This window comes from Colossoma macropomum, unplaced genomic scaffold, assembly GCF_904425465.1.
Source record: "Colossoma macropomum unplaced genomic scaffold, Colossoma_macropomum, whole genome shotgun sequence".
NCBI classification, from domain to species: Eukaryota; Metazoa; Chordata; class Actinopteri; order Characiformes; family Serrasalmidae; genus Colossoma; species Colossoma macropomum.
In genome coordinates, this window is record NW_023494800.1 from 30,888,546 (window position 1) to 30,915,606 (window position 27,061).

At 40.9% G+C, this 27,061-nt stretch overlaps 2 protein-coding genes across 5 annotated transcripts in view; both read left to right on the forward strand.

The window, feature by feature from the left end:
• fnip1 (folliculin interacting protein 1) overlaps positions 1–23,209 on the forward strand; it is a 33,020-nt gene extending 9,811 nt beyond the window's left edge. For 3 of the 4 annotated variants that reach the window (XM_036587985.1, XM_036587989.1, XM_036587986.1), the window contains exons 2-18: positions 1,273–1,402; positions 5,557–5,688; positions 6,587–6,690; positions 6,862–6,936; positions 7,864–7,955; positions 9,788–9,871; positions 12,596–12,667; positions 14,144–14,279; positions 15,303–15,504; positions 15,779–15,864; positions 17,933–18,079; positions 18,315–18,484; positions 18,742–20,206; positions 20,575–20,740; positions 20,922–21,119; positions 21,425–21,540; positions 22,635–23,209. In XM_036587985.1, coding sequence (XP_036443878.1) covers positions 1,273–1,402; positions 5,557–5,688; positions 6,587–6,690; positions 6,862–6,936; positions 7,864–7,955; positions 9,788–9,871; positions 12,596–12,667; positions 14,144–14,279; positions 15,303–15,504; positions 15,779–15,864; positions 17,933–18,079; positions 18,315–18,484; positions 18,742–20,206; positions 20,575–20,740; positions 20,922–21,119; positions 21,425–21,540; positions 22,635–22,713 — 3,454 coding nt within the window. In that variant the 3' untranslated portion in view covers positions 22,714–23,209. The remainder of the gene's footprint in view (positions 1–1,272; positions 1,403–5,556; positions 5,689–6,586; positions 6,691–6,861; positions 6,937–7,863; positions 7,956–9,787; positions 9,872–12,595; positions 12,668–14,143; positions 14,280–15,302; positions 15,505–15,778; positions 15,865–17,932; positions 18,080–18,314; positions 18,485–18,741; positions 20,207–20,574; positions 20,741–20,921; positions 21,120–21,424; positions 21,541–22,634) is intronic. The other variant, XM_036587987.1, reaches the window with a different exon arrangement.
• Positions 23,210–24,708: 1,499 nt separating this feature from the next.
• LOC118819951 (rap guanine nucleotide exchange factor 6-like) overlaps positions 24,709–27,061 on the forward strand; it is a 118,959-nt gene continuing 116,606 nt past the window's right edge. Inside the window, 1 exon segment of the mRNA XM_036587984.1 lies at positions 24,709–25,523. Coding sequence (XP_036443877.1) covers positions 25,467–25,523 — 57 coding nt within the window. The 5' untranslated portion in view covers positions 24,709–25,466.

The following is a 27,061-nucleotide window of genomic DNA, read 5'->3' on the forward strand; positions in this document are numbered from 1 at the left end:
GAAGGCGTGTGGAATGTAGTGTTGCCCATGGCGGTAAACAGCTATGTCCACCATGACGCCCGAGCAGAGTGCCCTCTGGTCCTTCTCTCGTCCATTCTGACGCAGGGGCCAGAAATAACACCAGCCTGTGATTTGGATGTTCCACACCTCCCCTTTCCCCTGCACCCTAGAACTCAATAAACAATGAGACCTCCTCAGGTTTATTCCACCTCCCTCCACCCACATGTTTTAGTGAAGGCCGTTTTTGACAGTGTGACGATTATATTGACCGATATTATAAATTCTTGAAAAATTTTAGTGTCTTAAAATCTGTTTTGGTGGCACAGTTTGCATACTTGTTGTGACTTAATCTGAAGATGGTATTTATACAATTATTAGTCTAGTATCTGGCTATAACAATGAGATGAATGTTCTGATTTAAATGAGTTAAAGCTAAATCTAAATCCTTATTTAATATTAGCTTTACCTGGTAGTGGTACTATTAAGTCAGTGGTTCTCAAAGTGGTCCTCGGGGATCCACACTTTTGCTCCAACCCAACTCGCAACACAGGGATTGAGCAAAAATGTAGACTGTCTGGATGTTCCTAAGGACCGGTTTGAGAACCAGTGCTTTGAGATTGTCAATGAGATCTGTGATTTTAAGCCAGTATGAATTTACTCTGTATGTGTAGTTTTTAGTTTGACAGTAATAATTGTGAAATTAATGGCTTTCTGTAGTTGAATGAATATGGAGGTAGTAGTAGCAACCTTTCAATTGGGGCTATATGTGGCAATTTTGGGGAAATGACTCGGATGCGAATTGTCCGGTCAGTTCTCTTATCTCTGTAATTACAGTAGAGAACCTTTTCTTGTAAAACTAACTCCCAGTAGAGCTTAAGATGTTTTGCTATTTGAATAACGTATATTTGACTAACCACACCTGTCCCTGGTAGGTTCCTCAGACAGACTAAAGCCCAAATCCTCATACTCTGTGATTTGGCTTCTGGCTATTGCGTCTCCCAGAACGAGCCCCATTCCTCACATTTGTTGCGGCTGCAGCTGGAATGACTGCAATGATGGCACTGCTGTTGGCATGCTAGGCCGCAACAATGCCAGCTGACAGCTCAGGAAAGCTTATTAGTCAGCTGTCAGTGTGTCCATCTTTTCTGATTGCTCCTGAGGCTGACTCGTGGAGACGGGTGGAGGAGTGGGATTGTGTAAAAGTGAAGTTGATCTGCATGTGCTGGAGCTTTGCCACGTTTTGCCTCACGTTCATATGTGTGTGCCCTGCAGCTGGCCCTCCCCCGAGCTGGAGCCCGGTCAGATCCGCCTCATCGTCTACCAGGACTGCGAGAGACGAGGCCGAAATGTCCTCTTCGACTCCAATGCCAAGAAGAGGAGTGCAGAAGACGCCTCGGTCACGGTGAGAATTCATTTTTCATATCTCTCCCTCTGTCTCTGACTCAAATGATTCACAGTCCTCTCAGGTTCGTAAGGCTTTATTGGCATAAATTGTACCTTCGATGGTGATTCAAGCCCCACTCAAGTCACATGTTGACTGACTTGCGACTCGCCTTAAACCCGCCCTTAACTGATTTGAGACTTATGACTTTCAGCGAAACATGGAACAACATTGAGTAAACTAGGACTGCCACCCTGAATGCGGTACAAGAATGAAAGCTTTCGTTTCCAGCCTTACATGGGTGACTTTGGGCTTTTTCTTTTCTGCGGTCATGCACAGTCATTACAGTAAAGCCATTCTTCCACAGCACACGGTGGCATCAGGTTGACTACGGCTTAAAATAACAAGCCTTTCATTATAGAAAAACCTTCGGTCTGATGGGCAAAGTGAAGCGCTACATTTGGTAAATGTGGTGTTTGAAGGAAGCTGTCAATCAACTTAAACGTTTGGCTAGCATATACTTTAGTTAGCAAGTATGCTAGCTAGCAAAATAGCTAATTAAGCTGAAGTTTTATGAAGTTACAGAATAAATTACTTTAAAACTTACAGCTGGATTAGCCATCATTCTAGCTAGGTAGCATACTTACTATTCAAACTATTAACTAACCGTTTCAAGTTGTTTTGCTTCTTTCCTTAAGTACTGCATTTACTGCCTGTAGCGCTTTGTTTACTCCATCAGACTGAAGATTTTTCCATAAGGAAAGGCCCAGTATTTGAGGCTGTGTCAAGGCTGCGTTTAGTAGGGCTTTGCTTTTGTAAAATGAAAAAACTGCAGCCAGTGTTGAGACTTAGCTAAAATTCTCTGCTTAGACTTGACCTGAGGCTCAACTCGCACCCCAGAGAGTCGAGACGTATCTCAGATTCTCGTTTCTGAATTGTACTTACACATTTAAACACCCCTCTCCCCAGTATGTCTGTATTTGTCGTTCAGAAGAAGTTAAGAAGCGTCAGGGAGTTTAGCCACCTCGCTTAGCTGCATCACACAGAGGTCCTGACCGGTTTGAACTGGAGGCCTTATCTCCAATAATAATAGCATCAGCTGACACTGAATGGGTAAGCATTCTTTAGCGTTCACATGACGGCCGCCGTGCTCTCCCTTTCTCACGTCTCCAGCTCGTTTGTCATCAGCTGTCATGAGGCTGCTGCAGGCTCTCTCCCTCTTGCGCGCACACACGCACACGCGCACACAAGGCTACTTGCGTACATACACACACACACACACACACACACACACACACATACCATAAAGCCAAAACAAAACAAAGTTATCTGGTAGTTCCATGTGTAGAGCCAGGCAAGTTCATTTCCTGCTTTGTGCTGTTCCATAAAAAGTAGAGCACGATATGAATAGTATAGTATAAAGCACAAAAAATAATGTAGAGTTGATTAAAGCTGTAATATGTAAAACACATATAAATGTATACTGGACTGTGCAAAAGTCAGAGACTTCCCTTTCATTTGTTTCATTTCCAGTCAAAACGACCTTTAAGTTATTCATTTTCCAGAGTCGGGGGAGGGAAGCTGAAAACATATTTAACAGAACATTACTCAAAAGCCTCAACAGCTAAATGTAATATCAGAGTTTTCAGTATTTAGTGTGTCCACCAAGCTGTATTATTATGGCTTCTATTCTTTTCAGGGAACTTCCTTTCTTTTTTATTATAAGAAATTTGCTGGGATATTTGTCTGCATCTCCAGAGTTCAGTCTTAGAAGTTAGTTGCACATTCTGCTTCTTGCAATCAAAGAAGCGTATTCAGGGATAATGAAGCCTGGACTAACCTGGGATGGTCAGTCCATAGTTCTGAGAAACACCAGCAGCTTCTTTTGCTTGATTTATTTTTCTCAGTAATAGCTTCTCAACAGCTACACATGCTTTTAGACCCACAGTGGTGTTGTTATTCCCTCTCCGTGGAAGGACGTGTGAAAACAGCAGAGGATTTTCTCCGCTTGCCAGGATGAAAGCGTTAAGTACTGTTTTTCTGATGATGACAGTTATGGTGGTCTACCAGGTCTTGCATGGTTGTTAGGAGTCCAATTTTCAGATTGTTTAAGATTTTTTTTTAAACTCCATTTTTGGAAATCAAGTTTTTTTCATGTATTTTTTTTTTCATTGACTTTCGCCTCATGCAAATGGATAATCATAATATTCAGAAATATCTCTTGAGAAACACACAGCTCATGCAGACTATTTTGACTGGAAATTAAATAAATAAATAGTGGCCTCTGATGTTTGCACAGCACTTTGTACATAGCACACACAACAAAATAATGTTTATTCTAAGTTGCCATGGTCAAGAAACAGAAATGAGAGTATAAATAATACAGCAGTCTGTTATCAGTATTGCATAAATGTACAGCAGTAATGCAAGTACCAGTAGCATGTGATGTCACACAAACTGTACCTACAGTGAGTTTGCTTTTCTGGTATAAAGAATGCTGGTTGAACTATATTCAGTCTATATTCACTGTAGTGTAAAGGTGTGAAGGGGCATTGCCAGTTGTGATAAACAGGTAATAAATAGTGTTCAGCTAACGTCGTTCTGAACAGCCTGTTGTAATGTTTTTGGGTGAGGCTGCAAGAGATCTGTGACTTGGAGCTGTGCTGCAGCTGCAATCACATGATGCTTTTTGGCAGAGGATCTTGTTCCTCCAGAGAGAGTGAGTGAGTGAGCGAGTGTGAGAGAGATAGAGACAGCGAGCGGGCGGGCGCGGTAGAGAGCGAGTAAGCAAACTGCTCCAGCTCACGAGTTGTTGAGGAAGTCATATGACCTGGGCTCACATGCTCTGCTGCTTTTGTGTGCTTGGTCAGGACACGAGGAGACGCTTGTTTGATGTGAGCCATTAGCAAAGCAGAGCAAAGCACGCATTCCACATCGCCTGGGCTCAGCAGAAAACCAAGCCTGCTCCGGCTTTACTTATTAACTCTGCCTCTTTATCAGTCTGCTTTATTTTAGTCCCTTTACATAACAGTTTGACTTTTAAACTGTTTGCCTAGAAATGAGGCCAGACCGATAATCTTTTCTTTCCCTGCCTTATCCTCCCTGCTTGTTTTTGTTTGTAAAAGGATTAAAATTCACACTCCTGAGCAAGAGCCAAGCCCAAAAAGGCAAAACATTGAGCTTTTACAGGTACAACAAATCATTAGTCAGTTAACTAGCAAAAATTAGACTAATAAAAAAGTAACTTAACATGCATTGTTAGCTTTTCCTTTAGATTCCTTCAGATGTTTAATCTTGTGGGTAAACTTGCACACAGTCTTTTACAGAAAGAAGAGTCAATATTATTATACTGAACATTGATGGCTATAAATAGATGAAAAACAGTGGGCCTCATTCACTGATATCTTTCTAATTTTTTTCATAAATTTGTTCTTGAGAAAGGTCCTAAGAAAAAATCAACATCAGATTCATGGTTATTAAACTGCAGGATTGTTTGCACGTTTGTGCTCTTGCGTGAGTGTAGAAAACATTGGTGAGTGGCAGAATCTTCGTAAAAACTGAAAAGTGAATCTTCGTAAAAAGTGTGTTTTAAAAGGAAATGTCTCCTAAATAACGGTTGGTGAACGAGACCCATTGCCAATTTCTGTTAATTTGAGAACAAATGTATTTAATTTTATATAGGGCTGGTGTCCTGCACAGTTTGATGATTTCTCTGCTTTCTATGCACAAAACCTGGCAATTAATTACTGAGGTGAATCGGGTTTCTTTGAGCAGAAAAATATATTTATTAATAATATTATCATGCTAATATTATTGGGATAATTTGTTAATTATATTTTTGCACTATACATTACACATAATGTATGATGAGTTATAATGAGTATGCAGCAAACTGCAAATTTGTTTCAAAATATCTCCTTCTTATAAACATAGAACTTAAATGTAGTATTGAAAGTTTAAAATCCACAGTTTCTCCACTTTGTCGCTGAACTACGAGTGACAAGTAGTTTATATAAAGTATATAAACTATGACTTGTTTGTGTTTGTGAGCTATTTAGAGTTTTTTAGAGGTTGTGTATTATGCGTATGGATCGGAAAACAATGCACTTTTTCCATGTGGGACAACAGATTTGTATCTTGATGCTAAGATGTCAGTGTTTGTGATGTGTGTGCAGAAGATGTGCAGCGAAACGCAGGCTAAAATGTTCGGGAAGTGCTGTCAGCTGAGGCCGACGGGGGGCAGCTCGAGCTCCCTGGACAGCAGCTCTTCCTGCGCATCGGAGCCCAGAGAACACAGCCGATTTCAGGTGAGCACACTGCCTCTTCTGACCATTGCTCCGCTGTAGGGAGCAGCTACTGGGTTGAATGATATTCACTGGTTATAAAATGCAGTGATAATCATACCAGTTCAACTTGGGATGGTTCTGTAAACATGTCTGATTAATTATTTTTAAAAGGTTTAAAACGTCGTATATTCCTTCACTTCTTATTTTTATTATTTTTTTTCTTCTTCGTGCAAGAAAACTTTTATGTTTGGATGAGGTGAATAAGTTGGTTTATTGTTAAAAGTTAATTGTGAAAATTTGTAGAAAAAAATATTCAACTAAGGGTCTATGTACGCGGTGGCATTCACAGGGGTTTGATGGGTGGTGGTGAAGTGGGACAGTGACTTCAGCTCTTATTAAAGGGGCTGCTCTGCCTGGTGTCTCTGAACTGTTAAGGCTACAGCCATGTACTGACAGAGGACTGTAAAAACCGAGAGCTAATGAAAGTTCAGATTCGTCTGTTATGTACTTCATGCATGGTGAGCAAGACTCTTGTCTCGTGTTGATGCCCCAAGCATGTCATGTCATTTTCAGGAATATGCACAAAACCATATCTGATAGAAATGCTGCTTAATTTGCATTTTACATTTTGAAAATTTGCTTAAAATTTGTGACAATCGTCACAATACCATGAGTACAAAAATTATCTGTACAATTATTTTCACTTACTTTCCTGCACTAAATCCAAATAAAACATGCCTGTTTATGGTCTCTTTGTAACAAACCATGCTATTGGTCCATGTTCTCCAAGTAAGAGAAAGTGTGGAGTGACACAATTTATCATGATAATGATAAATGTCCGCCCCAGTATATGTTGCTCAATACTAAGCATTTTGCGCTGAAGATATTTACCTTCATTACTTTTTCTTTTTTCTGTTAGGGTGCGCCACGCTGCTCCTCAGATGCCAACATGCTGGGGGAGATGATGTTTGGCTCTGTTGCCATGAGCTACAAAGGCTCCACGCTGAAAATCCATCAGATCCGGTGAGGCAGGCAGAGGGAAGGGGAGGGCAGGGCAGGGCATGGGCGGGTTGGTGGAGGAATGAGTAGTGTCACATTGACCAGTTATCATTTGACTGACAGAATGCACACACTGCCGGTGACTCATGAACAGTCAGAGATGACCTTTGTTCTCTCACTCTGTCTCACTGGCAGATCCCCCCCACAGCTAATGCTGAGCAAAGTGTTTACCGCGCGGACAGGGAGCAGCGTCTATGGCAGTCTCAACACGTAAGTTCCGCTCCTAGAGGTGCCCAGTATGGGAGACACACATCACAATACTAGTTATTCATTTTTACGATTCATGACGTGACAAGGTAAACTTTGGACCGTTATGCCACTTGGGAGCCCTTGATAAATCTGTTTTTAATGTTGTTCATGTTCTTGCAATTCTCAAACATTTTTACTTTTTTCACACATACTTCTTCTGCAAGGCTTGAGCCATGCGAAACATCTTACTTTTTCATTTCACTCTCACTAAAATAAGAAAAAAAACATTAAAAACACTACTACTTTAATTTATGACTTATCAAACGAAATTCTGTTTAAGCATTCAGTGCTGCATTATTTACCTGCTAAATTGGCATCTACGCTCCCAGTTTGAGAACCTCTGTTCTAGAAGCACTTAGAAGTACCCTCTAGGCACAATACCATCTTTTCCAATACCGATATTAAAATCTTGAGTATTGACTGATACTGATCTGGTATTTTCTTTAAAACCTACTCAACTTCAAAGTGAGTTATTGTTAATTAAAGCACTTCACTTAAGATGAGCATGTAAAAGTAGAATATCATGCTCAAACTACTTTACTACCCCACAGAAAGAAATGCACAGCTGACATCACATCACTCTTTGAGTTTGTGCTATTTCATGATAGATTTGTCACAGTATTAGATCATTCTTAGTTCATTCTGATATCCGATCCAGCACTTTCTGCTGATTACAGCTCAATACTGAAGCCTGGTATTGGATCAGTGTCATCTCTAGTAACCACCATGTACTCAGAAAAGCATATTGTGATGTAATTTATCATGGTAACGATAGCGCTGTCATATCGCCCAACACTACACACTTGTATGTCCATGCACACGCACAGAGCTACACACCCTCACACACCTGCCTTTTGGCATGTCTGATATCTCTGCTTTTTCTGGCAGGCTGCAAGACAGCTTGGAGTTTATCAGTCAAGACTCCAACACACTCAGGCCAGACCAGAGCACTGTGGTCAACGGCTTCCTGGGGAACATAGGTAATCTTTACCACACATTAGGTCAGAAGGATCTTGTGACTGTTTCGCAGTAAAACCCTTTGGGTGAAGAAAAAGCTCATATCCTTCCCCATATACACGTTTTCTCACTCTCTCTCACTGTCGTTAGGGCTGCATCATACGTTTAAAATACCAGCATTGCTAAGTAGTGAGATGCACCTTGTCATATATTAAATATGCGTTGGTAATTTAGTAATATGACGTTGTTAAAGAATGGGCTGCGTTACTTTGGCCAGAATAATTTACTTTTATTGGACTGAATTGTGATTGATCAGGATAAATATAGAAAAGAGTAAAAACCATTATGAGTGGTTAGAGGAAAATATAACAGAAAGTGTACAATGCTGTGCAAAAGTCAGGGACCACCCTTTATTTATGTAATTTCCAGTCAAAACAGCTGTTTAGTTCAAGTTATACCTTTTCAATCGGAAAATCTAATTGAAAATAAGTAGCAAAAGTAGCAGTCATAAAATGATTAAAAGGCTCCTAACAACCATGCAAGACCAGGTAGATTACCAGAATTCTTATCAGACAAACAAGCCATCAGTAATGATAAGCTGCCAATAAGCTGTTAGCAAGCAAGTCTCCTGAAAAGATTGGAAGCAGAAATAAAGGCAAAGGTTAAACACACTTGCCACTGAAAGTGTTGATATTAAGTTTAATTGTTGAAGCTTCTGCGTAGCTTCATATTAAATGTTTTTTGCTTTTTTCCTGATGCTGAAAAATGAATAAATATAAGGTTAATTTTGACTGGGAATTAAATGAATGACGGTCCCTGACTTGCTCTGTACTGTATTGTGCTGCCCTTATTGACAAATCCCTGACTACACATGGACACATAAGACGACCTTATGACTTTTTACTCATTCTAATGAATGTTTGTTCTCCATGGCTTAGTGATGTGAGAAAAGCAAGGCGTCAGCTTTACGTGAAATAGATCACATGTCCATTTTCCGAAACTGCAGTTTCAGTTTGTGGATGAGCAGTGTCTTGAACTTTGTCTGGGTGATCACGCTGTGTCATGTTTTTATCATGAGTGCAAACTTTTTTTTTTTAATAAAGCACAAGTTTAGATGTTTGTTTTTCATGTGTTATTCAGGTCAGCAATAGTAGTACGCTTCCTTATGGCGTTAATCATCATGTATCAGTCCACACTGACATCTCATGGCAGCGCCTTTCTTATTCTTTCTGCTTCAAATGATTATTGTGCTTACATTGTTTTGATTGTATTGCTTTTTGCTGATTTGTTTTACTCAGTCTCGAAGTGCTCTGTTTGTCAGTGTAAATTTGTCTGTATCCTTTTATCACTGTGCCCCTTTTTTGCAAAATGAAACTCATCTGCTTAAGGTGTGCAGAATGTAACCAACTCAAAGGAAACAGAACAGTTTCTTTCTTCTTTTTTTTTTTTTTTTAAATAAAGTGACGTTCTGCATGTCTTAAGTAGTATTTATGTGCCATGCCCACAGAACTTACAGCATAGTACCACTGATTTTCATATACACAAAAAAAGGAAAGCAGAAGTTGAATAGCATCATGCGCTGGCAGAAACGGCTGTTTGTATGTTCTGTGCGGGATTGCTCTACTTCAATGAACACTAATGTGCTCTTTTGTTGTTCTGACTACTTCAAAAGTATTCTCGTGTGTCGTCTCCTTTTTTTTGCTTGACTAACCTGGATCTTTCTGTGTCTCTCTCTCTCTCTCTCTCTCTCTCTCTCTCTCTCTCTCTCTCTCTCTCTCTCTCTCTCTCTCTCTCTCTCCTGCTCTCTCATTTGCCCCACCCCTTCCTCTTATCTATGGACATTGTGCTGCTGCAGGTTTCTCTCAACTCTGCAGCCCTCGCCGGGCCTTCTCTGAACAGGGCCCGCTCCGTCTCATCAAGAGTGCCTCTTTCTTTTCAGGTTGGCGCTATATGTGTGGTTGTGCTTTAAGGGTGGACGATATCGCAAAAAGATCACAATACTTGAAGACGTCTTCACGATGCATGATATCCATCTTAGTGTTTAGTGTGTCTGAGGTTTGTGGACGAGCAGTAGTGGCACATTTTAAAGGGGGGATTTTTTTTCAGAATTCTGTGATTAAGTCTGTGATTAAGATGTAAACAAAGCCAATCCAAGTGGTTTGATGAGAAATGCTCCGTACCAAGTCGGTATTGTTCACAGTGGTGATGGGAACCAGATTTCTGACTGTCTTACAGACAGTTGCTTCACAAAATGTTTAGCAGTAGGCTGCCTAAGGACTGAGACATGGTTTTTTTTTTTAATACATCATCACCGTCAGACTAGTCTGGTAGCAGTGTGTCACCACACAACCAGGTATGCCAGTCCTAAGATTTGAACCTGTGACCTTCCAGTTGTTGAAACACCTCTCCTACAGTTAGGCCGCACACAGTGTAAAGGGCAAGTGTGCTTTTTTTTATTTGTGCACAAAGATGTACAACTAAGATGGAGGTACAAGGTTTTGTCCCAACAGCAGCATTGTAGACATTGCAACCCCTGCTTACTGTCACCACCATTATAAAGAAATCTGAGTGAGTGAGTTTGTCTCTAATGAAGCGTTTCACATCATACCACTCTGATTGACTTTGTTTATATCTCAGCGGTTTAATTGTGCAGGAATTTTGAAAATTGGAATTTCCTATTTAAGGCTATGGAAAATGAGTGAAACAATTCAACATATTTTTTAAAAATGCATTATCTCAGAAGAAACAAAAGGGGAACCAAAATGTATCAAATTTGCATAATGGTCAGACATTCAAGCAGCTTTCAGTTACTGTGCCGTTTATGCAGTCACTATACACTGATGGATGTTGTTTACAGGTCTAAATCTATATTATTTAAAGCACACAGTCATATTGCCCACCCGTAGTGTTTTGTAGGCTTGAACGAGTGTGTGTAGCTAGCATGCGGCTGCTCTGTGTGACTTGTGCATGGTGTTTGACAGCATGATTGTTTGGTTCCTGCCACACTTAAAACTTCCACCTCTTTATTTTATTTATTTATTTTAATTTGTTTTTATCTCTATGCATCACTGTCATCTCGAGCATGGTTCCTGCATCCCTTTTTTCCCTCCCTTTCTCTCTTCCTCCCTCACTTACTCGTGCACTTCATCTCTCAATGTGGGGCCTTGATGCCAGGGGCAGGGATATAAATAGCTTAAAATAGCCCTCCTGCCTGTGACCTCCTTAAGTCTTGGCTAACTGTCATGCCATCCTGCCCATCAGTCATTCAGTAGAGGAATTGCCAAAAGGCTTAAGTGGGCATCCCAAATACGTTATTGCCTCCCTCACCAACAGGGTGGTCGCATTTCTAATCCACCATAGATCAGTGAATTCGGCTCTGTTTCTGTTCAGTCAGTTGCATTAAGCCTTGCTTAGGCTCGTAGGCTTTATTTGGAGCTTGTACACTGACAGAATTGGTCTATATGTGCTCTGCACACAATTGTATTTCTTATCTAGCGACCGCAAGCTTTACAGAACATTAGAAAAAATCCCACTGAACGTAATGTGTAATTGCAGCACTCTCAATTTTAGTCATTTTAAGTTATTTTTATATGTGGGTGAAAGGTCACATTCACATTTGTTTTTTTTGTGTGACTGAGCTTTTTACGATTACAGTAAACCTTTGATGGGCTAAACAGAAAGTTTCCTGACATCCTGACATTTTTCTTGTCTCCAAAGTTATGGCTAAAAAAAAGACGCAACGCTGTGTTGCTTTAAGCCATGTGTGATGTCTTTGGACAGCTCAACACACTTGGAGAACTCTAATAATCAATTCCGTTATGTCAGCTTAGACTGTTGCACCACTGGGGAGCCCCACAGCGTACATTCTCAGCCAAAAGGGTTCTGTATAGTACCAAAAAAGTGTTCTCTGGCTTATAACAATAGTGGAACCCTTTTTGGTGCTATATAGTACCCTATTCAAAAAGGTTCTCTATAGAACCATCTATAGCACATTCTCCGTCAGTCTGAAGAGCCCTTTGATGATGCAAAGAACCCTTTAATCATGCAGAGTTCTTTTGAGTGTTCATGATTTTATATAGTCATTTTCTTTACTAAAGAACCCTTGAAGAACGCTTTAATTTACTGCGGTGGTCATCAGAACGTTCTGTCAGGAGTTCAGTGTTTTCAAAATAACTATCTCCTCTTATTAGCTTTTTTCTTCCAGTGCCAACAGTGACCTTTCACACACACACTAAATATCTTTTAAAATGAATAACACTGTAAATTAAGTTGAGCAATACATTTTCTCTCAAGGTTTAGATTAGATTTTTGGCAGCAGTTGCTATGAAAGCATGGGTCATTTAAAAGAGAACTACACCTCCTGATCACTGTTTCTTCACATTATTAACATTTTTGACCTACACATCTACCTTAACTTGGGCTTTGTGCACTATACACTAAGAAGATACACAAACGCTGTGCATCATTCACACATCACCGTTGCATCATGTCCACTGAGTATGGTAGGCTGCACCTTGGTGAAGCACTGTACTGTATCAGTGAGGGTGGATTGACTCTACATAGAGGTGCAGTGGTGGTGGGTGCTAACGCACTTTGCTGTTGTTCTTAAAAGCACTGCTGCCGTCACTTAAAGAGTCCTTCTCCACTCTTTCCCTTTTTGCAGGCCACAGTAACCCCATGGACATGCCTGGCCGAGGACTGTACGACGAGAGAGACAGCGGGATTGCTCGATCAGGTGTGTGCAAGTGTGGGTTGTTATTTGACCGAAATGAAAATCAAGAACCCTTTGGGCTCAGCCTGCTGCTAATATATAGTATAAATTGCAGTTAGAATAATATTAAAGTGGAAGTGAAACATTTTCTAATTTTCTGCTAGTTATGGTAAATTGACCTTGTGTGACTATGAATTAAATACTGGAATTGTTAGGTGCAAATACAACTAAAGACGGACAAACCAGTAATAGACCAGTCTTCACAGAAGTCTTCAAATCCAAACCTTGGATCCAGTTTCTCTTAGTTTTTGTAATCACCTATAGTTAAATGAGCTGTGTTGCAAAATCTTGGACTGGTAAATAGAGTCCAGATTTGATGATGGTTAAAGACTAACGTTGAAATTTTCCTGTTGGCGTAGATAAAATGTTGCAATTGACAACTGTTTTCTAGGTAATTGTAATGTTTAACAGCCTTTACTGTTAAGTAAAGTAGGAACTAGGATTTGCAGCTCATTTTTGTCTGACAACAAACAAAGCGAGAGACTGAAATAGTAAATGTGCGACGCATTTTTTTAGCAGACAAAAAACTGATCTTGATTGATCACTGGAGACGTATTAAAGACGAGACGTGTAGACACGAGGTGTCCACTTTTGATGATGTTCCTTATGTGAACAGGGCCTTAGAACAGGAAAAAGCAAACAGTGTTGGGCTGGACTTCAGCCTTCAGATTTCCATCCCTGCTATAAAGTTTAAAAAAAAAAACAAAAAAAAAAACATTTGGGACTTGGAAAAGCTTGTGCAATGGAAAGCTAGGCACTGGCATGGAGAGCATGCCTGGAATCTTGCTTTCTGGGGAATGCTATGCAGGATCACATGCAGGCGATTATATATATATAGCAATTCCCCAAACTGCCCATTGATACTACTAAATGATGGGGACTAATTCTGGATTCATTCCGCTGTTGACACTCATCTCATTGCACTAGGGTCTCCTTTATTGAGCAGAAGATCCTAGCATCGCTAGGCCCATGGTTCTGATCTTGTTTATCGTCCATTCCGTTGTTTAATTTATTGACTTGAATCTTTAGAAAAGAATTAAATGGCCAATGAGAAACGAAAGTGGGAGTTTATTAGAATAATCTTTTGTACATAATACTAACTACACCCTGCATAAAAGTGTGGTCCATTGATGGTAATGAAACAGATCTAGGATTGTAATATATTTGTGGGGCAAGTATACTAACAGATTGTGTCTTTAGGTTAGCACAGTAATCTTGAACTGAAAGGAACATGCCTGCTGTCAGAGCTGAGTGAGCCTCAATAAAAGCCTGTGTGTGTGGTGTGAGTGTTGCGTCTTAAATATCTGAGGTGTGCAGTCAGCCGTTCTGTGGGCAGTTGAACTCATGCAGGGCGGACGTGAGCTATGAGAATTTCCGCTGTTCTCAATGAGTGAACTCTCTGACTTGCTCCTTCCTTGTCCTCCCTCCCTCCCTCCACAGCATCTCTGAGCAGTCTGCTGATCACACCGTTCCCATCTCCGGGCTCTTCCCTCACCAGTAGTTGTGCCAGTAGCTATCAGCGGCGCTGGTTACGCAGCCAGACCACAAGCTTGGAGAACGGAGTCTTTCCCCGATGGTATGAATTTCATGTACAATCTGTACTCCAAGACACACATTGTGTGTCTGCTTTTGCTCACACAAAGCTATGTCCACGTAATGTATCCTTCACCATGACTGTAGCTTGAGGGACGAACACAGTGCTTTTCTTCCTCTTGGAGAGGAAGTTGCTTCTGTTTTGTTGCCAGGAAACCAAACAGTAACATTCAGCTTGTTGGCACGTTATCAGTTGTGCTGATTACCTTGCTTGCTAAACATAGATGGCATGATTTGATATTAGAAAAGAAAAAATATAACAGTATTAGCCCTTTTCTAATATAAAAGGGGGAAAAAAAACGATTTTTTTTTTCTTTGGTCTTTAAAAGCTGCTAAGCTTTAATATAAACTACTTTTAGTTGAAGCATTTCACTTAAAATGGTCATGTGAAATAATCCTCACATTGCTTAAACAAACACTCTCCTATCTAACGGGAAGATATATAGCCAAAAACATGACATCAAACATATTTACATTTACTTATTTCCATTTCCAGTTTTTAAACAAAGACTGGCAGTAAAAACAAATGTTTATGCATAACGTTAACATGAAAATGAGCGGATTTATTTTCAATGTGGAATAAAACACAGTTACATTACCCCCCACCCCCAAATTGCTAAATATCTACCAAACTTCTGCCTAGTATTTTCTCATCCTTCATAAAGAATTCAGTTAACTGCAGAGTTTAAGAAATAATTGTTGATACTTGAACAGATAATAAAACTGCAGCTGGAATAAAGGTTCTCTGCCTGCCCAGTGATTAGTCAGCTGGAATGGAAATTGCACTGAGGAGAACAGATATATCCCTTTTGTTTTTAAGCACTGTAAAGGGCCCTTGAAATAGACTCTTGCAAACATGTGAGGAAACCCCCTGGGAGCTCCATGGAGCAGCTGGAAATTGATAAACATGAAGACCCAAGTGAATTGACCGAGCACAGGCTGTAATTTCATGAAAGACAGACTGTGCAGAGACTTTAATGTGGTTTTGTGTCTCTGTGTTGTACAGGTCTGTGGAAGAGAGTTTTAACATGTCTGATGAGAATGGTGGGCCAAGTCTTGGTGTAGCGAGGAAGAAGAAGATAGCCATTGGCGTCATCTTCCTTCTGTCATCCAATGAAGAAGAGAACAGCAAGTTCCAGGACTTTTTCTTCTCACATTTTCCTCTCTTTGAGAGCCACATGAACAAACTCAAAAGTGCCATTGAGCAGGTAAGCCAGGTTTGAGTCATGGGGTGTCTTTTATTTGTGTGGTTCCTGACAGTATAGAGCTGTCTATCTAAACATGAGCCTGAGATAATTACATTAGAGGTAGTTACACTGACACTTTAGGCTGCAATTAAATCAGGCTACAGGCTTAAATGTTTCTAGACATTTATTGGTTAAAGATTTCTAGTGTTTTTTAAACTTATGCTAAAGCCCTGAGCTATCAGTGGCTTTCTCTGACACATGCTCAGTGTATTTTGTTTTATTTTTGTCTTTTAAGGCAATGAAGATGAGCCGACGGTCAGCTGATGTCAGTCAGAGGGTCTTGGCTCACAGTCGCATAGTGGACGGCCTCAATGAATTCAGGTGAATTTACAGCTCAGGATTTGGTGCAGAGCTCATATATGGAGAGAGTTTCTTGACATAAGGCAAAGAAGTCAGTGCATGCGCTGACTTTTGGCATAGGAACAGTTCCCTGCATGTACTTGTTGTTTGGGAATGCAGTCTGGGTTTGGTTGATATGTTGAGGGGGGCTGATCACAAGGTGTTTTTGTTGTTAGCCCTTGTTAGCCCCCCCTCTTGTTCAATAGCCCTTCCAAAGTTTTAATGAACACTTAAGCCACTCATGTGATGTGAGCTGGACAGTGATCAGAGGGCACAATTCCCCTATACTAGTGTGAATTGCCAAGCCAAACTCCGGAATAGAAACATCCCACTATGTAACCCAGTGCTGATCCAGGACATTTTATTAAAGGAGAAGAGCTGTTATTCTAGATAAGTATAGTTACATGCTGGACTACATCGTCAAGCCTGAGTAACCTTTCACCTGGTTAATGATAAAGGTATAAAAACTGTTATGACGTGGTCAAATAAGCTTTGGAATCGTTCCTTACATACGCTGAGGTGTCTGACCTTTCAACTTTAGCATAGCTGCAAGACCCAGAACAACATGGCAAAATGAGATGGGGGCTGGGGGAGGGATCGTGTTTAATTAAATATGTATTGTACCTGCAAGTGTTTCCTTTGGACCAACCCTGAGTAATGCTCAAAACCTCACACCAGTCGAATGCTAACCCCACTCAGCTCAATAAAACGGAAATTCCCTACCCAAACAGAGGCTAGAGCATTTGTGCAGGCTAGGGTGCTATTGCAACTCCCCCACCTCGCTGCCCGTTAGGCCTCTCAAATCTGCAGTCATATGCCTCTCTTGGCCTGCTGCCACAGCCACCCGACCCCACTGCCACAGCAACCTAATCTCCCTCAGACAGTGTTGGACCGGACCAGAATAGTAAATAATATGCAAGAGGCCATCAGAAGGAACGGACAAACAAATATTTTTAACCTCTCACCTCTTGCCCGGCTCAACGTTCGCCCGCAGGCTTCGTGTTCGCACTCAGGTCTGGGAAGAGCGGGGAGGGAGGTGGTTTGTAGAGTGAAATGGAAAAGTACAGTTGTACCTGGAGTTTACCAAACACCTGTCAGTGAGTAACCACTGGGTTCTTGCACATGCACACACCTGCAGATGTGCTACAGATGTTACCCAATCAGCCTTTATCATTAGAGTTGCGGATTGCTCATTTACTGCAATTTAACTGTCAAGTTAACTGTGTTTTATACACTTTCTTCTGTATTTTATGCCTTGTTTACATATACATTGTGCAGAACGCACTCAATAAATCAGTTATCTAACTCTTGTCACATTGCTCCTTAACATTCATTTGATCATGCACTGCTGAAGGACTTGGCTGCTAGCCAGGCCGAATCTGTCCTGTCCAGAAACAGAAAGAGACCAGAGCTTTTTATAGGCCACTGCAAACTAACTTGAGTACTGAGAACTGTAGTAAGTTATGGAAAGGGGATCATTTTTTTTTGTTTCTTTTTTTTTCAGTAGTTCCTCATGTGGACAACTGTATGCTTAAGCATTTAGAGTGAAGATCACCTTTTTTTCCCTCCTGCTAATCATCATGGCCCATCTTTAAAAAGAACCAGCTCTGTGGCCACTTCCTTTCTGTGGGCCAGTTTTAGCCTGTTCTTGTATAATGGCCACCTTATCCCAGTTTACATGAGCTTAACAACTCCTGAGCATGAAAAACGTGATTATGCATGCCATTGCTTTTCTGGCAACATTGTAGAAGTGTACATTTAACATTTGAGCTTTAATTATTGGTATAAAACACTCATCAGATTTTTCCTCCAAAGGCAAGTGTTCAAATCTCTTTAGAGAGTGGCCATTTTTCTTGATTCCTTGCCATTAGTTCAGTTTACAGTGTTATTCTCTGGCTAGATGCCCAGCCTCAGAGGCTGCATGGAATTTCCAGACGCTCAGTATGCCCTGAAGGTCTTCCCCAGCTGGGGGCAGTCCTGCAGAACTGTGGCCCTCTTTGTTTCAGCTGCTTACAAAGGCTCTGCTGTTTGTGTCTGTCTGTGCACTCAGGACGACCATCTGCAACCTGTACACCATGCCCCGCGTGACCGAGCCTGTCTGGCTCACCATGATGTCCAGTGCCACCGAGAAGAACCAGCTCTGTGGCCACTTCATGCGTGAACTTGCCTCGCTCATGGAACAAGCCTCAAAGAACCAGTTGAGTAGCTGTCCTAAGACCTGCAATGCTTGTGATGCTGTTAGTTCTACATATTTTAGAAGATTAGCAGCTTACATTTATCTTGTAAACCAATTCTGTGTAGAGTATGATTTATAATGTTCACAGAAACAAAAGATTGGAATGGAGGTCGACGTTTTATGTGGGGTCATGAGGCAGCAGTGCTTTGAAAGAATGCCACTCTCATTAATTATCTTGCCTGTGGGTCATCTTCAGGTTTCTTCCAGCTCTTCTCACAGCGGTCCTCACTAACCATCTGGCCTGGGTGCCTACAGTCATGCCCAATGGACAGCCACCCATTAAGATCTTCCTGGAGAAGCATTCCTCTCAGAGTGTGGACATGTTGGCCAAGACTCATCCCTACAACCCTCTTTGGGCTCAGCTCGGTAAATAAATGAATGAACTGTTCTAAGCCATAATTCTCACGCCATCTAGTGGCAGGTTGGAACAAAATAATTAACACTAACACTTTACAAATTTTACTGCCATCTCTTTAAGCATAGTATTGATGGAGGTTTAACACAAATACTGTGCTTTATCCTATGGTCTTGTCTGTAGTTTCACAGTTGTGTTTGAATGCCTTATATTTAGATGCAATTCTGATTGTGATTACACCTAAAATTATGTGTGTTTCTTACCAAAGGTGACCTGTATGGCGCAATTGGTTCCCCTGTGCGTCTGTCACGCACAGTGGTGGTGGGCCGGCGGCAAGAACTGGTGCAGCGACTCCTCTACATACTCACTTACTTCATCCGTTGCTCTGAGCTGCTGGAGACCCACCTCTTGGAGAGCGCTGAAGATGAAGCCATAGTCATGCCTGGCTCACTCATCACCACTTCTCTACGCCGTGGTGAGGTGGAGGAATCGGACTACGTATTGGTCACTGTGCACAAGCCCAACCACGACTACCTGTCCCAGGGCGCTGAGGCGGGGGACTGCTACCCCTCAGAGAGCAACAGTCTGCAGAGCAGCACTTACACAGACACTGAAATGGGCCTTGGAGCTCCAGAAGATCAGCTGCCTGAGCAGCAACTACTGCATGTTATACCAGTTATCAAGGCGGAGGATCACAGCGATGGTATGACATGCCGAGAGGTGAGCAGCCTGCGCCCGGAAGCACGGCTGGAGACTATGGTGAAGGTGGGTTCCACCTCTCCTAGGGAGAGTGGCCCCCTGCTGGACATACAAGGACAGTCCGAGAAGTGCGAGCCTGATAGCGATGTTAGTGGCTTGTCTATAAAGGTGTTTCGGTCATCAGGGATCCCACTGGAGAAGAAACCACCTGACAAGAGCCTGGCACCCACCTCTTATCTGTTGGATGAGGGAGAGGAGCCTGCTGCCAAAGTCACCTTCCTCATCGGTGACTCTATGTCCCCTGAATCTGACATGGAGAGCAGACAAGGGAAGGTGATGGAGGAGTTTAATAAGCACAGAATGCACTTCAAAGAGGAACAGCAACAGCAACATAACAGTGTTCAGCAGGACAAAGCCAAAGGCCTGTTGCCTAAGCCTCTGTCGGCGGACCAAATCAAGACCAACGAGAGCAAGGAAGCCAAACATTTGGTACGCGTTGCTAGCGATATTCCTCACGTTAGCTCTGGGGCCCAAGAGGAATGTATGGACTTGTTTGATGAGTATTTTAGTGATGATAACCCAGTGGAGACAAGGACTATTGATGATGTCTCCCACATGCTGTCTGAGATGGCAACAAGCAATGTGGACAAACTCCGCCAAGATCCACAAGGGTCTCGGATGGGCTCACTGCTTGGGACACATGAACAGGTTTGTGAGCAGAGGGAGGGGGACCGTTGTAAGTGTAGCACAAGCAACACCACCATAGGCTGCTGTACGACCTGCTGTTCTGCAGAGCAGGACAAAGGCATTGGGATTTCGCTGAGCGTACCATCCCAAAGAGAGGTGGGGGACCAAAAGAAGGTAGCCCCATTGAACGATTGGGAGATTCCACGAAATGAGAGCTCAGACAGTGCCCTGGGAGACAGTGAAAGTGAGGACGCAGGGCAGGAGCTTCCCCGGCAAGAGCAAGACGGACAGTTCTTCGGTGAGGAGCAAGCTGACTGGCAAGATGAGCTGGAAGTGCCCTTCCCTGGGTAAGTTAATGAAAAGGGTTACGATACTTATTTTCTTGCAGATTACATAACAAGAAACTGCCTACTGTCAAGACTGCTTTTTCTTCTTGTGAATGTCTTTTCTCCCCCAAACATTTAACCTTAGGAATTCTAAATGAAACAGATTTTTTTGTAATATTATGTCATTTAGCATTTTTCAACACCAATGCTAACATGATCTGATAGTTGGAACTGTTCTGTGTACGCAGGTATTGCTGAAATATGTCAGGAAATTTTGTGTAACATTTGAGTTATGTTTTTAATGACAGTCACAATTTAAACCAAAGTCATGAATCCAAGTCATATGGTACAGCTTAAATAACTATGGGATTTTTTTTTTTCTTTTTCAGGGCTAAGCTAGTGGAAAATTATTCCAAACCAAGTATTGCCAACTTTGGGAGATCCTTGTTTGGAGGATACTGTCCCACTTATGTCCCTGACTTTGTTCTGCATGGAATACCCAATGAAGACAAGCTGAGGCAGAGTCTTGTGTCTGACTTGTCTCATGCTGTTCAGGTAAAAAAAAATCCTAACCTTTTTTTAAAACCACAATAATTCATTTATATTTAAGCTCTTTTTATTTTTTTTTATCTAAATTGGCAGCATGACAATGACTGCCCCTCTCACATAAATGCAGTACCTTGTTTCTAAAAGTCTCATTAAACTCAGAACTTTCCCCTTTCTCCTTGACTTACAGCATCCTGTGTTGGATGAGCCTATCGCTGAGGCCGTCTGCATTATCGCAGACACAGACAGGTGGACGGTGCAGGTGGCTAGCAGTCAGAGACGAGCCACTGAAAACAAGCTGGGCAAAGAAGTGCTTGTGTCCAATCTTGTGTCCAACCTGCTGCAGTCCACCTACCAGCTGTACCGTCTCAACCTTTCCCCTAATTTTGTGAGTGCATCTCTCTTTCCGACGTTTCTTTTATCTTTTGGTTGATGTCATGCTAATTAAAACTTGCCCCTTTTGATATCCCTCCCTAAAAGACAAGACCATGTTAAGGACAAATTCACCTTGATTTAAATGACTCTTCTACTTCTGACACGTAATTCTGTTACAGCTTATCACATCAGCTCACTTCACACTTTCAAGGGCTCAGTGTGAAGTCTTTTCTTTTCGTTCTTCAGTGTCTTGTGAATGACTCATTAGGTGCAGCGTGTGCATAACAATTATCTTGCGCTCTCTCTCTTTGCTCTCAGTGCATAATGCATCTGGAGGACCGGCTCCAGGAGCTGTACTTCAAGAGTAAAATGCTTGCTGAATACCTGAAAGGACAGACCAGGGTGCATGTCAAAGAGTTGGGCATGGTTCTAGGGTGAGAACACATTCTTTTTCATCTTCTTCTTTGACATGTATACTAAAATACCAGAATGTGCAGGACTAGGGGTACTCTGGGATCACTGCACAATGCAGTACATGTATGAGCTTTTTTGTACTAACAATAACGTCTGAGGCTGGACGAAAAATGTATAAATCTGTACTAAATTATCAATAAATATACTTTTTTCCTCTCTTATTCAAAACCATGGCTATTTTGCAGTTAAATATCACTGCTGTTGGAACAAAAGCTTGTATCTCAAAAATGGTAACTTTTACAGGAGAAAGGGAAAAAATTACATACTTTTAATGTAAGTCAGTGTATCCAGGCTTTTGTTCCAAATAACTATGGACCATTTCTTTTTGGTCCATTCATAATGATATTTACACACAATGTAAAGGACAATAGATATTTTAAAATTATGCAAACATTGAAAAATGATAAAAATGGAGATGCTGGGGGCACAAAAGCCTAGTGGATTTTTCATAAGTTTCACTGAAAGAGACCTCAAAGATCCTGCAAGTTGGTGGAACACCTCACTGAACTTTATAAAAATTTTCTTAGCTTGATGGGGCGTCTGCATCTTTGAGTCGCATTGGCTAACATTGCCGTTACTTTTGTTCCTTGTGTCTTTTTCCCACATTCTCAATGTAAACAAAAAAAAAGGTTTTAGTGTGCTAAATCTGTAAAAACTGAGATCTTACTATGGCTAAACGTAACTGTCATTTTTCTTGTGTGCCAGCACACCAGCAAGACACTCACTCTCACTGTATAAATGAAGTAAAACTATTTTAGAAAATTGAAAGAAAAGCAAGTTCCACAACCATCAATTATAATTTTCAATTCAGACCTCTCTTCATTTTTTACTTTCATAAAATTTTTTCTTTTTAATTTTATATTCTTTTTGCCATTAATCATCATTTATACTGTTTCACTATATTATTTACAAACACTGTGAAGCATTTGGAGCAGAACTTTTATAACGGTACTACATAAATAAAGCATATATACCAGTGCAGTGATTTTGTAGGTTTTGCTGTCTCTGGTTAATTTCCATCAGATTCTAATCTCTTTGTTTTCTATGTCTACAGGATCGAATCCAGTGACCTGCCACTGTTGGCTGCCATTGCAAGCACGCATTCGCCGTACGTGGCCCAGATCTTGCTTTAGGTGACGTTAGAAGTGATACGGACACATTTTCACTTCTCCACCTGCAGGGACCATAGAGTCCATGCTTAAAAGGCGTGGACTATCCATGGCTGGAGCACCTTGAAGCATCAGAAACCCTTTGGGGTTCACAGCCGGAGCTAGTCCTTAGCAACTGCCTACAGGAATGACAGGCTGCAGGATAGACTCTCTACCACAAGGTGGCACCAGAGCTTGCTGTTTCTGTTCTGAAGTTTGGGAGGCAGTATCAGATTACCCAGGAACTCACTGAACTGGGGAATATGTGACTTCATTTTTTAAAAAACACTTGTAAAAGTGGACTTTAACTGTATTTTTATATACAGATCTTTTTGTTTTAGCCCTTTCCTTCTGCAAGAACAAGGAACCCCAAATGCAGGTGACTTTTATAGGGGGAGATAAGGTCGAAATTCACATCGGTGCACCACCTGTAGGAAGCCAAGGCTTTTTCATGTGGATTACTGATATGATCAGTTGTATTTTCTTTAATGAATGTCCCTTACAATATCAAAATGCTCACGCCAATAATTTTCTAGTAATTTTTCTATCTGTTTACACCATACTAATCCAGTTGTCTCGCTGAAATCGAATGGCAGACAATGAAAGTCGGGGAGAAACTGTTGACCGTTTTGCTCTCTTTAATGTCTTTGCTATCACTGTCCCATTGGCACAGCGCTACCTCAAACAAATAATTGTGGGTGATTTGCATAGATTACCTGGCTAAGAGAAATATTTAAAGGGAAAGCTGACTTTGTTTTTTGTTCAGGAGGCCAAGATCAGGAAAACAAAATGCTGTGCTGTGCTGTGCTAAAAGGGACATTCGTACCGCAACATGAGTTCAAAACTGAAAATGCTGAAAATACGCGCAAGGAACTCTACAGCTTAAAGGCTACCATACTGTGTTTACTGCTCAAATGCATAAATGCATGAGGAGGAATGAAAAATAGAAGTTTTTCAATCATGCTGTGCTCGAACAGCCAAAAGAACCCCACAAAAGAATTCTAGAAATTAACAAAGGTATCGAACAAACTTTTTTACTCCTTTTTAATCACGTTGAATAGGCCTGTTGTGTATGAATTTTTTGTTTTTTTTTCTTGTCTTGGGGTAATGCCGTGCATCTGAGTCTTAATGGACATGTGGCATGAAAAGAACAGAGGCTTTGCAGAGTTTATTTTGCTGGTTAAAATAGCGAATGAAATGCTAGGCTTCTGCAGGAAAACATGCAACTTGTTTCATTTTGTTAGAAAACCCTTACGCATCGTCTTCTCAGTTGTATTTATATCTAATTATTTCTTTATACGTGATCACAGTTAAATTATTTAGTACAGCATGTGTTGGTTCATGTAAATTGTATATATTGCTTAGGTTTTTTTTTTTCTCTGTGTATTTGTACATATCTTTCATTGTGACTTTCTCCCTTTTATTCTTTCCCAATTTTATGGGAATATTGTGCAATAAATGTCAATGTTATACATTTACATGTGTGGTTTGATGGTACTCTTTTCAGGCATTGTAAAGCCACCTTTAGGACAACGTGAATGCTGTGCGTTTGTGTGCTTTCCGAGATGTCCTGTTTTGAGTGAGCTGCTTGAACGTTCTTCTCTTTGCATTTTACAAGATGTTGTGGAAGCGTATTCCTGCCAGATAGAGGACAAAAACTTACCCGTGGCTCTTTTTTCCTTTTCTGTTTATGGCAGAAGTATTTTGGCATATCTTGACATTGTTTTATGTTGGAATAATGACTCATTTTCTTGAGATAGTATCTTGAAAATGGACTTAGTACTTCAAAATTTGACCTGCTGGTTGACTGATCTTTTTTTCCCCAAATATGTGAAATTTAATTTTACCCTAACCTTGAGATAAATCAAGATTTTGGGAAAATGTCACCGTTTCGACATAGCTTGTAAAATTTTGAAGTACTAATGTCGAAACGGTGACATTTTCTCAATTTTGACTCATCTCAAGATTAAAGTCAAATTAAATTTTAACATATTTGGGGGGGGGGTGATTACTTTTTAATAAAAAAATAAGTGATTACTTGGGTATACTAAGTCGCTATTTCCACATGGCAAGTCAAGATTTCATGAAAACGTCATTATTCCGAGATACTAAGTAATTTTTTCACACACTGCTGCCAAAAACGGAGAAAGACTGGGGAAAAAAAAGTAGGCGCGACTTCTTTTCTCTCGTCAATCTGGCGGGATGGGTTTCCACGTAGATTTAATGTAGACCAGACTGCTGTTTTAAGCAAAAACGTCCAGAGTCTAGGCCGAATGTACTTTTTAGGGAAAAGTAAGTGATGGGCGTTCCGCAGGAGCTGTGCGCAAACCCAAACCAGCAGCCGACAGCTGGCTAACTTAGGTTAGCTTTCACTGCAGTCCAGCCCCTGAGGTGGAGACGGAGCTAGCCAAGTTTTTAAGCTAAAGTTTTAGCGACGAAGAAAGTGACATGTCTAAATTGTGTTTTTTCGCGAAAATAAGATGGCGAGTGAGGAATTAGTTTCATTTGGCCCCGAATAACTTTTACTGGACGGTCGCCATAGCGACTTTTTGTGCAAGGCGGCAGTAAGGACACTTTGTTTTAGCTGGTAAGCTAAAGCGCTGATTAGCTAACGTTAGCTCAGAAAAATCAATGCAGCCGGCGGAGGCGGAGAGGAGTCAGGAGCGGTGGGAGACTGAGGACTAGGAACTTAGTAAGGATTTTTTTTCTGACCTCCACTGTCGTATTAAATATTTTCCATGGATTTATTATTCAAGCAAGCACTGAAAAAGCCTCCTTCACAACGCACAGCAGAGGTAAGAACAGTTTGTAATACAGCTGCAAGCTAATTTACCTGATAACTCCAGCTTACCTGGAGAACTACTCGTGCATCTGAAGATTGCTAACTCTGCGACTTCTGCTAAACATTTAAACGTATCTACTAACGTCAGCAAGCAGGGAAACTGAGATTATTCAACATTATCTTACAACACGCGTACAAATGCAGCTTCATACTTTGTAGTCGAGCCGAAACTATAAGGATAAATCTCTCTTTTTAACTTGGTTATGAAGGAGCTGTGATATCAGATCAACATGAACGCAGCTAACGCTAACGTTAATTCAAACACGATTAACGTTCAGTCATTTAACGTTAGTTACTTTCGTCAGACGGTTCATTTTCCAGTGATTCATCCGACCGTTCACATCTTGAGAAGATAAGAATCAACATTATGTCTTTGAAACTTCCATCACTTTGGCGGCAGTGCAGAGTAATAATCTTCTATCTCCTCAAATGTCAGTCCGTGCCAATCACCACTGCCGCTCGTGTTGATAGCTTTGCCTTTCAGACTTGCTAACTGTAAGCTTTGCAAGCTTTCCCTGACTCGCTAGAATGTTAGAATGGGACATGTCAAAGGGGAATTCCACCGACTTGTCAAAATTCCTGCTTATTTTAGTGGTTGAGAAGCAAACAAAATCATTTAGAATGGTGCACTGTGGTGAAACGTAACCTACAAAGTCAGATTTCTTTACAGTGGTGGTGACTGGAAGCACAATATTTATAACGCATATACTCGTCTTATTTAGGTTACTCCATGTGTTTTCTGAGGTTTTACATGCATTGTATGTATTTGTATACGTTAATAATGTTAAAATCATGGTAACTGTGTAAAATACATTTTCTCTGGGTACTGTTTTGCTTTACAATACCCTGCGCGTGCCAAATTATCATAAAGCGTCATGTCTCAGGCATTAGGCAGACTATGTGTAACCATTTCCTATAATAGCTTTATGTAAGGGAGCTTTTAGAAGCTGTAAACTCTATAGACGTCTGGTTCCTATCACCACCACTGTAAACAATTCTGACGTCTAGTTTCTCTAGAACAGCATTTCACATCAAGCTACTCTGAATGACTTTGTTTTCATCTTAACAACTGAACTGTGCAGACCTGTTGACCCTGTTAGCCTTTAAGTTAGTAATACAGCTAATAGTCATCACTATTTGCAGTTGTAGGAAAAGTTCCTTGACTTTAATTGCCTGGTGTGGGATTTGTTTTCCCTCAGATCTAGCAGATTCCCACCTTTGCTGCAGTGATGCAGTGCAATCTTATACTTTTTTTTTTTTTACTGGAATAGCTGCCACACCTGACATGACCCTAATGTTGAACAGATGGGTTCTCTGTTACACTTCTGTAATTGCAGTTTACTGTGGAGCGATAGTGTTTGGGGATTTAGGGACTTTATCCTTAAGTTTTTATTGCTGTTTTGTATTCCACTCTTCTGGCCTCTTAACATTAGTAGCACCTAGAATTTTAATATCTATGCTAAAATATATATATATAACAGTTATGCACTT